The 16,848-nt window shown below is 35.7% G+C and overlaps 1 protein-coding gene across 2 annotated transcripts in view; it reads right to left on the bottom strand.

Moving 5' to 3' along the window:
- HGF (hepatocyte growth factor) overlaps positions 1 to 15,775 on the bottom strand; it is a 66,593-nt gene extending 50,818 nt beyond the window's left edge. For both annotated transcript variants that reach the window (XM_070425103.1, XM_070425102.1), the window contains exons 1-4: positions 15,687 to 15,775; positions 9,186 to 9,351; positions 5,785 to 5,897; positions 3,936 to 4,050 (exon numbers count right to left, since the gene is read on the bottom strand). In XM_070425103.1, coding sequence (XP_070281204.1) covers positions 3,936 to 4,050; positions 5,785 to 5,897; positions 9,186 to 9,351; positions 15,687 to 15,774 — 482 coding nt within the window. In that variant the 5' untranslated portion in view covers position 15,775. The remainder of the gene's footprint in view (positions 1 to 3,935; positions 4,051 to 5,784; positions 5,898 to 9,185; positions 9,352 to 15,686) is intronic.
- Between the last annotated feature and the right edge of the window lie 1,073 nt (positions 15,776 to 16,848).

The following is a 16,848-nucleotide window of genomic DNA, read 5'->3' on the forward strand; positions in this document are numbered from 1 at the left end:
TAACAGGAACCAAGGGTCTAGAATCAAATTAAACCTGGACTCAAATTTCAACTCTCTCACTTACTAACTAGAGATCCAGCAGGTAACTTGACCTCTCAGCCTATTCGCTTACCTGTACAATGAATAAAACCATAACTCATAACACAGTAGACTGTAACCATATCTTACACAGTATATGGTTGTTTTGAGAAGTTCTAAGAGATGACAGAGTAATTGACAATAAATGCTACCTATTATTAAGTACACTCCACTTAGTAGTCTTTACTCTGTGGAGTAAAAATTAAACAATTGGCTGAACAATTAAAGCTCATATGATTTCACAGTTTCCTAACAGTTTTAATTTTCAAAGGAAAAAGGAGTCATCTTTTGTCTTAGTTTTAGTCCTGTTATTCCAGAATAATTTAGGATACCTTTTGTATGTGCCATTGCTTGAAATTTTCTTTCATTTTTGTCAGTTCTCCAATTTTTTATAATAACTTTTAATGACATACGATTCTGATAGAATCAAAACTGATTTTACTCTTTTTCATAAAGTAGGGTATTAATCAAATTTACCTTAGAACATTCTCTTATAACTCTATTTTATGGGAAAGCTTAGTATAATAGAAGAGTAAGAATAATCACAAAATCTCCATTGCTGCCATATATGACACCAGTTCTTAGATACATCTGGGGATTTCAACTTTCAGATGTATAAGATGAATGGAGTGAATGGGATTATTATAAGGTCCTTCATTTTGTATCATTTTACAGACTCAGTTTACTTAAGAAACTAAATAATGGATTTAGCACATGTTAAATGAACACATTAAATATCTAGTTTTAGAGATTTTTGTTCTACACACACACACACACACACACACACACACACACACACACAAATATATACACAAATATACCTTTCCAGTGGATTTTTAAAGTAAAAAAGAAGCTGTGAAGAAGCAGTCAATGAATCAAAAAACAATTTAGTAGGAAAAATACAAGTAGAAAGGTAGATAAAGTGTAAATCAAACCTAAAAGTGGCTGAAAAATGAATAAACTTGTCCCACTAGAGTTAACAAAATGAGAAATGAAGAGAAAAAATGTGCTTCTTTTCACAATTCTTTATCAATTCATATCGAATTCCTCTTGAAGGCATGCAGGGTAACAAGAATACTGGCTCATCTCTTCATTCTTTGGCATATATGACTTTTTACCCAAATTAACTGGTTTTCCTTTGTGCTTTGAGGTGTTAGCATGCTTTTCTGTAGCAACTCGTACCTGACCGAGGGGTGAAGTCTAGTCCTGCTCTTTTCACTTATTTGTGTTCATTCAACAAATGTTTATGAAAACCTGTTACACCAAAGCCATATGCCAGTCAACAGGATTTGTAATAAACTTTTATTTATATATATACTATTGTTGGTTCTTTGTCCTTGTTGGCAAGGCTTTAAGAGAGATAAGTGAAGAAATGTTTAAAATTGAGTTATATTTAAAGGTACTTTGAAATATAAATTAGATCTTCTGGTGCTAGTCACCTTTTCTTTTCTTTTAATATAAACAGTGTTCATAGGAAACTTGATCTATTCCATCATCTGCTTCATTAATGAATGCTGGGTGGCCAATGAAAGATAGAGGTGTAGATATCAGGTCACCTGATTCTCTGGTTAAGTTTCTATGCTCATTTCATCATCTATCATCATCTTCCCATTAAGCCACTTGTAAAATATTTCAATTTAGGGAGTCAACAACAAATCATTCCTCCAGACAAAGACATTTATATATTTCTTTTTCCATTTCCCATGAAGTTAATCTTTAGTTAACACTTAAAAGTGTTAAGCAATTATGTTGATATTCCAATAAGCTGATAATTGATGATACTTAAGTGTTGCTCCCACTGAATTTTTTAAAATGTTGATTAATGTACAAGATCTTCTCAGCCCTAAACTCAAGGAAATGTTTGTTGGAAAAATAGCTGATTGGACTGGAAAGCCTGTTCCCAGGGAGATCTATTTCACATTTACTCCTCTAGCGGAGAATCACAATCATAGAGAAATTGGATTGAAATAAGACCTTTACTGGGTCAGTCCAGTGCACTCTCCTTAACTAAGCCTGGATTGATTTCAAATGCTATTCCTTTGTTCATGAAAAGCATAGATCTATGTATTTAAATAAGATGTTTTCCATAATATCCTGGGAATGACACCATCCACATACTTATGAGAGGACAAAACCAATTATATTGCTTGTTTTTTTAATATAAGGACAATTCTCTATTTCACAGATATCTGTTGGGGACATCTGTCATAGAGTCAATAGTAACAATAAAGTTAGAAAATAAATTTAAAATTAAAAAATCAATAATTTGGAAAAAATTAGTTGTTTTCTGTTACTGAAACACGGGAAAGCTGATCAGTTTGGACACTTACTCGCTGGTGTTAATTAGGCTGAGATCACAAGTTTGATCCCAAAGTGAAGCAACAAACTCTTTTTCTTTGTATGTGGGCCAATTCACTCATCTTTGTTTACTGAATTAAAATCATCTTTCATAATTATACCCTCCAAAAATTAATGGAGTGGGATAAAAAGTGGATTCATTAAGGCAAAGTTATCCTCACTATTGGAAAAACAAGTGACAGCCTGTGTCCTACTAACCTGCTAAGTGTGTGATGCCCTGGGCTTGTTAAAAGCAGGACTCAGATTCTGGCCATCCCACTTACTAGATGTGAATGACCTTGAAAGGTTACTAAGGCTCTTTGTGCTTCAGCATCTCCCTATATAAAAGCGGAATTAATAAAACCATCCACTATGTGTTTCTTGGAAAGATTAAAGGACATAGACGCGGTATACTGCTCAGCAAGGTAACTGGCACGTGGTAATCTAAATCTTCTAATACATTTCATAACCAGGGTGAGCTGTTTTTCAACTACTTTAGTTGCAGTTAAAATTATTTGTAAAATAAACCTTGAAAACTGGCTAAATTTATTTCTCTAGTTGGGAGTAGATACAGCGGGGCCTTGACTTAAGAGTGTCCCGACTAACGAGTTTTTCCGAGATACGGCCGATTTTTTGCTTTGAGTTGACAGAGTAATTTGAGTTAACGAGCTCCGTCACAGAACGAATTAAACTCGTAAGTCAAGGCCCCACTGTATCTATGTTTCTCCTCCATTATGATTAAAACTTTCAGACTAATGAGCCTATGGCTACTATGTTTACTCATCTTTAAATAGCATTCATCTCATAATGAACACAATTTTAAGTGTAGACATTTAAATCCCAAGGAATGAGAAGATTGTGTTTTGTTTTGTTTTTAGTCATCCGACAGTAGGTAAAACGGGAAAGCTGGTCAGAGGCATGAGTTTTTAGCAGACGTTCTTAGTTTTGACTGCACTTTGGAATCATCTGGTGAGCATTTTTTAAAAATCAGATGGCACATGGGTTATTTCCCCAAGAAATGTTGATGTAATTGGTCTATGCTGATACCTGAGTGGCAGGATGTGTTATGGGCTTCTAGCACATGATGTTAATGTGCAGCCGAGGTTGAGAACCACCATGGTTAAAGAACATTGGGCCACTAGGTAAGGTCAGAATGTGATCCATCTCTAATTTATAGAGTCAACCTCTCCACCTCCAGCTGCACAATGCAGAACCTTTTTGAAGGCAAAGGGAGAGGGGAAAATCTTAAAATTATGTTTCCATTACTTTTTCACAAACACTAGGATCTATAAATAGAAGTATTGAGGTAGGATGACGTTAGACCACATCTTAATGATAAACTTGTTCATCTTTGGCTAAATACCAGTCATGCATTCACATCATCCTTGGCCTACTATAATTCAGCAAGGTTGTCTATACTATTATAGAACTGTAGAATTATCCTGAAGGACCAATGTGAGATTTATAACACATATAATCAAAAAAAGAGGTTTATCCTCTCTTCTTCATGCTGTTCTTACCTGTGCTCGTGGGGTATCATGGAATTCCAGGGCTGGCATTTGATGCCACTCTTAGTGATAGATACCGTTCCTTTGTAGCTACCTCCTTTACCAATAATGCAGTTTCTAATATAGTCTATCAGAAGAAAGCAGAGACAAAGGCTATAACTATGGGTAACATGCAGTATATATTTAAAAGTAAAAGAAACTTCCATTCAAACCTTTAAGTAATTAACACTTGTAAACTACTGGTTTTCAAATCGTATTGAAATGTATTGCCTAAAGCTTCTACTAATATTTTCAAAATAATACCTTTCAGAATAATCCAAAACAAGAACAACAACAAAAAGACTATTGAGAAGTTTTAATTTTGTGAGCATATACTTGGATAACTGAAGATATTAGTCTATGTATTTAACATAGTCTCTACACTCAACTGGCCAAACTTAATTTGGCAGAATGATTTGCTCAATTATGCAGACCATGTTAAGAAAATATTAAAAATGAAAATTAATGGATTTATAAAACCTATAATGAATTCAGAAAGTTACTTTAAGATAATAAAAATAACTAATTTGTCTTTTAGTAAAATGGTGTGGGTTTTGTATATACGTGTGTGTGTGTGTGTGTGTGTGTGTGTGTGTGTGTGATATAATTATATTATTTTGATTTTTTCCATATTTTTGCTAATATTTCCACTGTTAAATTGCAGGGCAATCAAATTGAAACATGCTGAATATTTCTGTCAAACAATATCAACTACAATACAGTTGTTAGTTGAAGATGGTCTTATACTAGAGTACGAATTATATTTAGGATTTGTAGAATTATTGGGGTGTATAGATATCATCTTATTTTCTACCATGAACCCATCTTAATTTAATTTAGACATATACCATATTATAAGAAAATATCTGTGTATATTACCAAATACCTAAATTAAAAAGATAATATGATTGAAGGAAACATTAAAATTAAAATTAATGCTATTATCATAAATACAATCCATAACTATTTCTTGTGATGAGAGATTTATCTTCTCAAATTCATGTTTATTTAACATTCTTCAATAATTTGATATAATTCTGCTTTTTACAAAGTAAATACCTTGTGACTATAATATCAGAATACTAAAATAGACAAATTAACAAAAAATTTGGTCTCAATTCTTCTTTTAAAAAAATTTTATTAGCCTGGCCAGTGTGCTTAGTAGTTAAGTGTCAAACTATGAACCAGGAGATTGAGCTTCAATTCTCAGTCAGGGCACATGCCTGGGATGTGGGTTCCATCCCCAGTGGGGGGCATGCAGGAGGCAGCCAATCAATGATTCTCTCTCATTATGGCTGTTTCTATCTTTTCCTCCCTCTCCTTTCCTTTCTGAAAATCAATAAAGATTATATATAAATATAATGTTTTAAAGAACATAATAATTAGAAATAGATCCAACTATTTTTTCAATATCTCCACATTTTTTATTATCAGCAATTATCACTATAACTTAGATATTTAAAGTTATTAAAATTTAAAATACTATAGTAATCACCAAATTTGCTGTAATGTAAGATGTCTTAAACTAATAGCTTAAGGTGGCACTTTCCAAAATGACATGGAGAATACCATTTCTAGGAGAGGCTCCTAGAAATAAACTGAGAAGAGGTAATCTAATTATGGGAAGTTTGGGAAATGACCTCTGTAATCACAAGTGTCATTCTATTGTCAAGTCTCTAGTGTCATCTGTCTTAATAGATGAATTGACTGCATAATAGATCCAGTATATAACAGAAAAATCCATGAGAAAGAGAACTGTGGCAGAAGTTTACATACTTTTATACTTGATTTCATTATGGATATTTAGAAAGTGGCCAGTTACCTTTGTTTTCGTAGAGGTCGAATTCATGGCCAAACTGTTTTTTCACTCCAGTTGACATGCTATTGAAAGGGAACCAGAGGCATCGTTTTCTTGCTTTATCAAAAACAAAGGCCCTGAAAAAAATATCTGAATGAAAAGAAGGAATACTACTATTTATACAGTTTTTAAAGATTGGGCACATGGTTTAACCAAGGAGGGCAATAAAAAGTCTTTCTAAACTAAAATTATAAATGCAAAAATCTCTTAACCATAAATAGTAAAGTATTTGATAACATTTTATACATAAGAACCGATGTTGGAATTCTGAAGTGTTTTCTTCCCATTAAGAAATGATATTAAAATTCCTTACTATGCTACTTATGATGCCATCATGGACAAGCCTTCATTTCTTAGTATTTTGACAACTTTTAAATAATATCAATAAGGGGAAATAATTTTATAAAACAAATACAAAAGAGACATAAAATTTTAGAAAATATTTTACTTATTATTTTATATTTTATTTACTACATTTCATTCTATATCCATAACTTCAAAACCTATTCATAAACTTTGTGCTTTGATTTACATACAAGTATTTTAAAATATCTACCTGTTAAAAACATTTTACAGCTGACATAGTAATTAAAAGCAAAACATAAAAGTATTATTTTTGTAGCTGTGGCAGAATAACTTGATAAGACAAGACACTGGGGGGTAGGGGAGACCAGGGGAGGAAAAAAAAAAGGAGACAAATATAATACTTTAAGCAATAAAACAAATTTAAAAAAAAGAATTGGCTAATAATAGATTTGTATTGTGATCTGGTAGACTATAAGCTTATGCCATACATGTTAAATTCCCTATTTCCTTATTGTAGTGTTAGGGGGAGAGTGTTAAATGACCTTGAAACCATAGTAATTATATAAATAACATATAGAAAAATAAACAAACATTTAAAAATAAATCAATAGCTTCCCACTTAACTTTACATTAAAATAAAAATGTAGCAAACATATATAAACTACTTTTCTACATGGTTTTGACATGAGATAACTTTGCAGGAGCCCCATGGGGAACGTGCAAGATTAGCCTCTGTGAATACAAATGTGGTTACATCTGGAAAGTGTGGGACAGGGTCTCCAGCTCACTGATTTCATTCACTTTTTTCTCTTCTTCCATTACTCTGCCATATTCTCTCAGAAAACTGTTTCCTTCGACCATTGTACACTCCATATGGACTGGATCCTGGCTGTCAAATTTAAGTTTGACTTTAAGAGTTTGACTTTATCTTAGCCTGATTTTAATTATCATCTTCATTTCAAGAATTAGTTGGTCATGGCAGGAGGGCAATTCCAGTAAGAGTAACTCAGTCACGGCTAGAAGAGGAATGCCTCCTGTTTTCTTCTCTTGAGCCAAGGGATGAATGGCAATTTTCTGAAGAGCTTAGAACCAGGCACTCTGGTTATCTTTCCTACCCAGCAAAGGAACATTTCAATCTCTATGCAATCAATTTTGTTGATCCCTTCTCAAGAGAAAAGAGTGTTTGACAATGTTCCACTCCATGCCTACTCAATCGCAAATGCATTCACACGGCTTTGTTGGTATTTTCCAACATTTTCCTATATTTGCCCTTGTTTGCCAATGATTCTAGTCCATATGACAAGACGGCAAAAATATCATTTAATTCATTAAGAACCTAATTTCAGAGTATCACAGTATATATATTTAATTCTGAATAACTAATGTATTTAGTGGTTCCAAACACATATGTATAAGACACACATATTGGGATAGATAAGTGAGAAGGATGATACGATTTCTAGGCAGGAAAACTTGGGCTGTGCATGGGTTTTATTACATGTGATTTTCTGTACAGGTTGCCATAAATTTGCAGACTAAATTTTTTTTTTATTGCTTAAAGCATTACAAAGGGTATTACATATGTGTCCTTTTGTTTTGGTTTGGTTTTAATAGGCATAAGGCTGATTAATGTGAAAATCGAAAGGTAGCAATACTTTCCTTACTTGTGGATTCAGGAGAGTGTATTGTCAGATTCAGAGTTAAAAACCAACAATGATTGTGGTTCTCTAATTCTCTATGCCCTGCCCTTCCAACCCCAAGGGGGGGGGGGGGGGGATACAGTAAATCCAACCTCCTCCCCCAGAAGAACATCTCCATAAATCTACACAGCTGAGATGCTGATTGAGAGTGGATTTCTCTAATTTATTTTTAACTAACAACGCTTTTATCAGAAAGTCAGGGGAGAGAAGCAGAATCATCATAGGAAAATACTTGCAAAGTCAATCCCCCACTATTCTTGCCAAGAAATATCTCCCTGAAAGTGGCAGTTTGGCTATAAAATACTTCCAGAGGAGCTGTAAATGGATAGAAAGGAGATAGTCTCTCCTCCCTCTAAATCTATTGAAGTTATTCTCTGACCATGTCCTTTCCCCTCAGGCCCATAACATTCATTTCTCTGAGAAAGGCGAGATGAAATTCAGACCACTTGCCATGACATTACTAAATCTGTGTTCACATTATGTGTCATGACCCAAATGTTCTAGAGCAGAATTTAAAATTTACAGGGTGTCATGCTAAATCCTCTAACATGTGGGATGAAATAGGGAATGAAAGGGAGGAAAGTAAGTGAGGGGAGAAATGTTTATGGAGAAGAACTAGGAAACACATTTTCCTTGGGCAGTTAGGATGAAAGTGTCACCTTCATGGCCCAAAATTCCAAATTGCATCCTCTGGGATTACTGGCAAAGTAGTAAGGAATTCTCTGTGAGATCATGCAGGGACTTTCACAAGTAAGAGAACTCACTCTGAGTCCCCTCATGCCTCTCTGAATTACCCCATCACTTTTCATCTATAACGTCATCACCACTACCCTGGCCTAAACAGTCTCTGCTGCTGACACCAACCCCTCTAGTTTTTAATCTAATTCTCTCAACACCTTTTATTTAAATCCCTAAAGACATTGACATAAGTTACAGTAAATTTTGGCTACTGTCCAACTTATATTCTGAAAATTTCTTCACTCCTCTTGAAAGAAAAACAAAATGTTTACTCTGAATAGAATATTTTAAATGTTTTCTAAAACATTTAAAAGTGAGATAAAAGTAAATCTAATTACCTTTCAGTTCCTAAAGTTCAATTGCTTATAAGATGAGAAATATAAATTCCATAACCAAAGCCACCATGAGGTCTAAAAGATGTCAGTTTATATGTACTTCCTTACTCATATTTCCATCAACTGAAAGCTAAGTCTTCTGTTGCAATGTGTTTAACACTAAAGCCAAGCTTATAATTTTAAGGGCAAATCACATTAAATACAAAAACAAAAACCAAAACCATGATGATAATAAGTACATACTGTATTTGGAAAGTTATCCTAAGAACAAAATGAAGAAACTTACTTGCAAGTAAATGGAAGTCCTTTATTCCTAATACATCTATTAGCACATTGGTCTGCAGCATTCATTTTTTTTGTTTTTATCTTCAGTAATGGGTCTTCTTTAAATAGAGTAGTCTTTGCTGACTTTTTGAATTCATGAAGTGTGTTTCTTCTTTTCTTCTGTCCTTCTATTAATAATAATTTAAAAAACACACATGAGGAATATGCTTTTGAGGCTAACATACAAAAAAATCATTAAAGATCATCCACAAGATAATGATTTTATCTGACAACACACTAGACCTCCAGGAGTTGGGGACAGAGTGAAGTGAGCAATGATACTCTCTGATAGTTAAGAGAAAAAAAGAATATTATAATCAGTGAAGAATAAATAACTTGTCATGTAGAGTCACTTCACTCATCTACATTCTTTCAAATTAAGGATGTTTTTAAAAATTAGGGCAGAGTTCACTCTAAAGAAATAAATAACATGATATTCTCCAAACAGTATGAAAGCAAGGGCCAGGGCATATCATATCATGCTCTATAATTAAATTTGTCATTTCCTCCCATAAGTGGTCTGTATGTAAGTTATAGTAGTAATTAAACAAGCCCATTCAATAGCAGATAAGAAACTTCTCACTAAAATTGGGACAGTGGACACATTTTTCTGACTTGCTCTTTAAAATATTTCATACTATTCCTATTTTAGCTCTTCTCATTTCCCACATTAGTGTCTTCTGTGCTTGGGGGCACTAGTTCTTAGTATCATTGAACTGTTTGTCTTGAAATCAATCCAAATGCAGCAAATCAAATGTATGTAAAGCTTCATCCTTTAATGTAACAACATCATTTTTCTTCATGAAAGTACTCGACAACGCGCCTAGATAGCATGAATCCTCCTATTAAAAACCTGAGAACAGAACTAAAACATCCTAAAAGATGTAATCCATTGAATAACATTAGAGTATCATGAACTTGCTTCTTTATTCTCAATTTGCCTAAAGTTGTCTGGTTTGTAATGATGATCACCATCTTTACCATGAGGATGAAAATGTCTAAGAGACTGCAGCTATTGTATAATAAGGATAGACATGACTGTGCCCTCCTCTCTGCCTGTCAATCCTTTTGAACACCCTATAAGAAAGGCAGCAATAATATATTCATTTTAAAGATATAGATACCAAGACACAGGGGAAAATTGACCACTTACAAGATCTGACTCGAAACCCAGCTGCCTTAGCTTCAGAACCCCCACTCTTAAACACTTATGATGCCTTCTTTTCTCTTAGCATTGCTAAGAAAGAATGTGAGACTATGGCTTGTAAATATTTCATGAAGATTTAGATTAGAGCCATCAGTACAGAAGTAACTTGGACAGTAGAACAGACAATGCATTCCTGGCTATTATATGTGGTGAAATGTGTCAAGAAAAGAGAGTGAAAATTTTTGTCTAAAAAAATTGAAACAATGGCTAGTAGAGTGAGGTACCAAGAATGGCATTGTACTCTAAAGTTTGCCAGCAACCACTGGCTCCAGTTGGTTTATTAAGAGGACAGATGCTACTCATTAATGTCTTTCCTAACCTGAAGTTCACAATAAATAAGAGAAAACATGAAGTCTTCTAAATGTCTAGTTCTCTATAAAACTCCAGAACACAGGGTCCAAAAGACTGGTATTAATTTCTATAGTAATGCTTTCATTTTTTTAACTTTTCTTTGCCCTACAAGATTAAATGGCTATGGCACAACAGATATAATTTAAAAGACATTTTAACATAGAAATTCAATCAACCAAATAATCTATCAACATGTTTTTTTATTGAGTGCGGACCAAATGCCTTGCATAACGCTGGCAGACGGATGATAATTCTGGCATTCTCACTGACTCGCCAGATGACTTTGTTTAATTACCTGAAATGCTAATATCCCAATTACTCAATCTAAGAAAAATAGAAGTTGTATTATAGTTGAACTAAAAGGAGCTATTTAAACTATAATCATTAAGTAAATATTTGGAAACCAACTTGGATGAATAATGTTATTAATATGCAAAGTTTTACTTTTGTTTTTGAAATTTTATTCTTTAATTTCTGGCATAAGAGTGAAACTTACTCTCCCAAGCAAAAAAAAAATAGTACAATTCTTTACAAATGTTGGTTTATAATACAGGACCATGTTAATGGAAGATAAGTTTCTTCATTAAGAGGTTCTCCTTCATTTGACCTTAGTACGCTATTTCACATGTGCTATGAAATGTTTCACAGCATAATAATCACCTGATTTCCTACACAAATAGAAATATTTCTTAGAAACAAATATAGTTAATAGATGCAGATCATTTATTTAAAAAATTGTCCACCAAAATGGAAGCATTATATATATCAAATGAATTCTGTTAACTAAAAATATTGAATTAAAAATGACCTCATGTATTATGTATTTATTATACACATCTAAGTGAGAGAGAAATTTAAAAAGTCCAAGACTAACATTAAATTCAGATATGTATTTTACTAATTATTTAAAAAATAGAATCCCTGGTCAATGCTCTGCTTCTGTTCTTGATACCATGTAATATGAAAGCAAGCATTGAAGACTACTGTGAGAAAAAAAGTTTCTGTGGGTTTGCTGGTTGTGTTTAATTCTACAGCTCCTCAGCTGTCCTATTGAAATGTGTTAATGTGTGGCTGTGCCTCATAAAAATAGTCTACTCTTGCTTGCTGATAAATTTTTCCTCACTACATTTCATCTAAAGATCAAAAAGCATTATAAAAGGCAAATAAATCCATGATTTCCCTTTACTAGATAATAAATAGGAGTGAAAGGCTTATCTGGGCCACAAAGCTAATCAGAGGTGATCAGAACCAGATACCAGGATTCCCTTTCCACTATTCATTTGTCATGACTCAGAAGCTTTCCCTTATAATTCAGTCATTTCTACTGGATCAGTAACATATACTCAAAAATGTGAAGTTCAAGCTAATTGTACATCATGTAACCCATACACCTATAAACTTAATTTCTTCTTCAATAAAAGAAAAATTCAAAACAGAAGTCATTAAAAAGCAGCATCCCAAAAAAATTATCTTCCATATGTAGTAACAACTGATGCTTATTTTACTGAAAACAGTTAAAAGACAAGTTTAATTTGGGAAGAAATTCAAAAATATCTTTGGATCAGATTTTGCCCTACTAATTTTGTGCATGGCTGTTAGTTGAAGTTTATAAACAAAATAGTGAAATGAAATCAAAGGGTGAGAGATCACTCCAACTTTGTCATGTTTCCTGTACTTCAAATTGTAACTACTTTTTCCTCTTCTCCCAGTCTGGGAAACATTCTGGGAGCTGTGTTTCCTGAAGAACCTAAAGTCCCTATTTTAGAACTGAAATCATTAGGGTTGTAGTGAAAACCTACAAACAGAGAGTAGGGTCAAATGTATCAAGGTGCTTGAAGAAAGACACATTTCTCCCTCTGGTCCCTGGGCCTCACACTCATTTCTCTCAGTACCTCATATATTTTCTTCTCTGTGTGGACTAACCATTGACTTCAAAGGAAAATCGTGCAAGGAAAGGATTTGCAGGGTGTGGAAAGATGCAGGAATCTGGCTCTACATATTCTGAGAAACCTACCCACATAATTAGTGATTAACAGCTTGAAGTGGCAAGATGTTAAGATGAAAGTATACAAATAATTAATGGGAAGGAATGGTTGTGACAGGAGATTTTGAACTTCTCAAAGGCAAGAATCATAAATACTGGTCCAGAATTTCATTGCTATTATCTAGGAACTTGGAAATCACAATCATCTCCCCTTCTGCAGAGAAGGTAGCGTCACAAATAAAGATGTCAAGAAGAAAGGCATCCTGTCAGACTTCAATCAAATGTTGCTATTTGAGAAGCAGCAAAGAGATTTGCAAAATGAAGCAATGTTCAATAGGAGGTTAGGGGCCTCCCTAGATATTTCCCTTCTCTTTCATTCCATTCTCTTTCATTCCATTTCATTTCATCCCATAGAAGCTCCTGTTCTCTTCCTCTGCTGTTTCTGCCTACCACTCTCCATCCACGCAGCAACCAAAACAACTACACTGTCAGGTACCTTGTCAACTCGAAAACTTGCAGCAGCTGCCCACAGTTTTTCTTAAATTTCTTAGCAAAATGGATTCTTTAAAGGCTGTTTCAATTGATTTCACAATTATTGGCTTCAGTATAAATATTTTTTAATCCCATATATTTCATTCACATAGATTTGGGTAAGACACTCAGGTCTATCCCTTCACTAAGATAATTTAAGGTCTTTAACCTCAATTTTCTCATGTTAGATGAGTCCAACAATGCCAATCTTATTAGAATTAAATAAGTTTCACTTTTAGAGCTTGGTCCATAACAGTTGCTCAGTAATGTAGGTTTCTTCCTCATTTGTTCATCTTTACATCCCCCACAGTAGATGCTCATTTAATGCTTCAGCTGTTACAAGGGATTGGATATTTGTTTCCAGTGTAGTTAGGAACAGATAGAGGGCACTTCTCTGTGCAACAACTTCTATAAACATGGCTTCGGTCCACTACATTGAATATTTCTTTAAAAACTTTTCAGTAAAATATCTCCATAATGCATTCTGCTCAGAACTGGTTGTCACTTTACTCTAGTATCCAATTCCTTCCTAACATTGCATAATTTTACAATATGTACAATAAGATAAATCAAAAAGTATCACTGAAGCAAGTAACAACAACAAAAATTTTAAATGTTCAGCATTAGATGAAACTGAAAAGAACAAACTCTCTTTCTGTGTCCTAAGAGGGCTATCCATGTTTTCCATTTTGAAGAATGTTATTTAAAAAAAGAACAACTATCGACATAAACTTGCCACCCAAACAAAGGCAGACCCTCTTTTGATGACAATTTGACCATTATACACTTCAGGAATTATTCACAGCATATCTGTAATTCCCAATTGGCCTCTCCCTGCCTGCCAGCACAGTCTTGGGCTGCGTTCTCTCTACACTCAGGAAACGCAGTCATTTCAACATTAGCCAAAGTGAAATATAATTACGAATGTATATCTCCTGCCAAAACTTCATGATGCATGCCAAAAGCAAGTAGACATTGTCTATGGTTGATCTACTGTTTGGGTTTTCCACACTGTGTTCCCCTTGCAATAGCACAGATGATTTCAGGTAACCAGAGTCTATTTCAGACTTCAGCAACACTTTAATCTTTAAAAATGAAAGCCCTCGAAATATCAGCCATGATTTCAATGTATACTGAAATTCCCCTAAACCAGCGATGTCTTGTAAGAATCTATTTTAACAGGATACATCTCAAGCATGATAACCTGGTGATTGCACTAACTTCTTTTTCACCTCTGCGGAAGTCTAACCTACCTGTTTTCAAGCTGACCTTTCTAACACAGTGTTGTTTTCCAAAAGGACCAGTTCACAAAAGAGAAGAAAGCCAGGTGGATTGAACGATTCCTTATCACTTAGCACATCCCTGATGTTTTCAACTCTTCTATTACATCAAGAGCTAGATCAGAGGTCTGACGAACTTCATATTTAACTTCTCTTAAAAAATACAGCCAGTTCCCTGTTTTAGATTATAGAAAGGCCATGTCTACCATCTGGGCATGTGTTCCATTCTTTTATTCCCCTGTGCCCACCCATGATGCTACTTTCTCCCGCTGGCATCCCGGCCACTACAATGATAATACAACCAAACGCAGATGTTTCCTCTTGCCCTGATAACAACAGAAAACGTCCCAAAGCAGTAAATGAAGTTTCTCCACTTCCAGGCAATAGGAACTCCCAAGCAACTCCTTCCCAACCTGTAAATTCAGGGCAGAAAAATGAGATGCCGAAAGCAGCTCTGCAGCTTTAATCAAAGTTACACAATTTTGTGGTTTTTTTTTTCTGCCTTCCTTGCTCTGCAGTTTCAAAAAGACAGGCATCCATACCCAGAAAAACTGAGATCTTAGAAGGGAGGCTTTCTCTTTCATTTTCATAACATGCATAGACTCAGAGTTTCATCTGCCGTCTCCAAAGGTTGACCTGCATAAAGCCATAATTTGGCTCTGAGTGTTTACAGAGTGATGTGGGGTCGTGGATGGTCATGGAAAAGTATCCTCTGGGGAAAAAAAATGAATCCCTGCGGCACTGACCATCACTCTCCCCTCGTCAGCCCAGACCTTCTGTTCAACTTTAAACTTGTCCAAACCATCCAAGTTCCAGCCAGTGTTAGCACTTCATCCCTACCCAGAAGTCCACACCTATTAAGCTAAGTGAGAAGGGGCTGGGTCATTAGGGAGTAAGGGTGGGGTGGGGGGGGACACGCTGAGGGGATGTTAATTATCATTTTAAATGCTTTGCAAATAGATCAAAAGAAAGGACCTTGAGAAGTTTAAAAAAACCCATACCACATACTGAGCTAAGAAAGGATGCTGGGGATAGGGGAGAGAGCGCTAGGGAAAGAATAGGTTAGCAAGAGATAGTGGAAATAATAACAAGGAAGAAGAGAAAACTAACCTGCATAGGGGATGGCGATGGGAAGCAGCAGGAGGTGGAGGAGGACATGCTGCAGCAGCAGGGCTGGCAGGAGTTTGGTCACCCACATGGTGCCGGGCGCTGGCGGGTCCCACTGGAGGAGATGCCTGGGTGGAAGAATCCTGTTCGGACTCAGTGCCTGAAAGAGCCAGTCGGCTCTGAGCGGCTTTTTATTGCAATGCGCTAAATTTGTTGTGTGATTAACTGGAAAGATCTAGGTCTGAACTCCCTCTTACGGTAAGAAACTGTTTAACAACAGCCCTTTACTCTCTTCCACCCCCTCCTTCCCTCACTGCCCCCCCACCCAACAACACCAAACAGATCCCAGTTCCCCGCGCCCCCCTCCCCCTCCACTCTCCAACTCTGCGTAGGAAAGAAACTTACAAAGAAAAGGTCACCTGGCCTGGGGCCAGCTTCAATTTGGAAGCTCCAGCTCCAGATCCGAGCGCTCCTATCCGAGTAGGGAAGGGAGGAGCAAGGCTCAACCCAATAGCTAAATCAAGGCACAGACAGAGACCCAATTCGCTCAATTTAAGCAGAAAATACATGTGTTTACATATCTATTTGGGAAAAGAGGAAGGGGAAGCAGCAGCAGAAGAAAGCAAAGAGCTGCTTTTTAGTCAAATGTGCCTTCGCTCCTGAGCCGTCTAGTTTCACTGCTAGAGCAATCTAGGTATTCAAAACCCTGGCACAGGTGCCCAGGGGGTGAGAGGCACGGTGGGAGGAGGAGGCAGGCAGGAGGCAGAGCGCAGGCAGGTCCAGCCCAAGTAGAAAGGTGTTAGGTGAGAAAAGGGTGTGGTAATATATGGTCAAAATAAATAAACAAGCAAACAAAAGCAGCCACACTGCCAGGTGAGAAAATTGCCCCTGTCCAAAGGACTCAGAGCAGGCAGTTTTTTCAGAAGCTGTGCTAAGCCCCCCAGAGTCACCACAAATATACCCAAAGTGCCTCAGGGAAACTTGTCTGATCTGGGGTCTGATAAAATCTGGTCATGCTCTCAAAATGTCTAAGGTTCTGTGATTATCCACTGCCTTTCTCAGACGGATAAATGTAGAATGGACTATGTGTCCTTGTACACATGTTCACATATACACACTCACACACACACATGTCTATATGATGTGTGCACCTTCAAAGAATTTC

Source organism: Myotis yumanensis, unplaced genomic scaffold (assembly GCF_028538775.1).
Source record: "Myotis yumanensis isolate MYYU_CA2020_CCGP unplaced genomic scaffold, mMyoYum1.0.hap1 SCAF_9, whole genome shotgun sequence".
In the NCBI taxonomy this organism is placed as follows: domain Eukaryota; kingdom Metazoa; phylum Chordata; class Mammalia; order Chiroptera; family Vespertilionidae; genus Myotis; species Myotis yumanensis.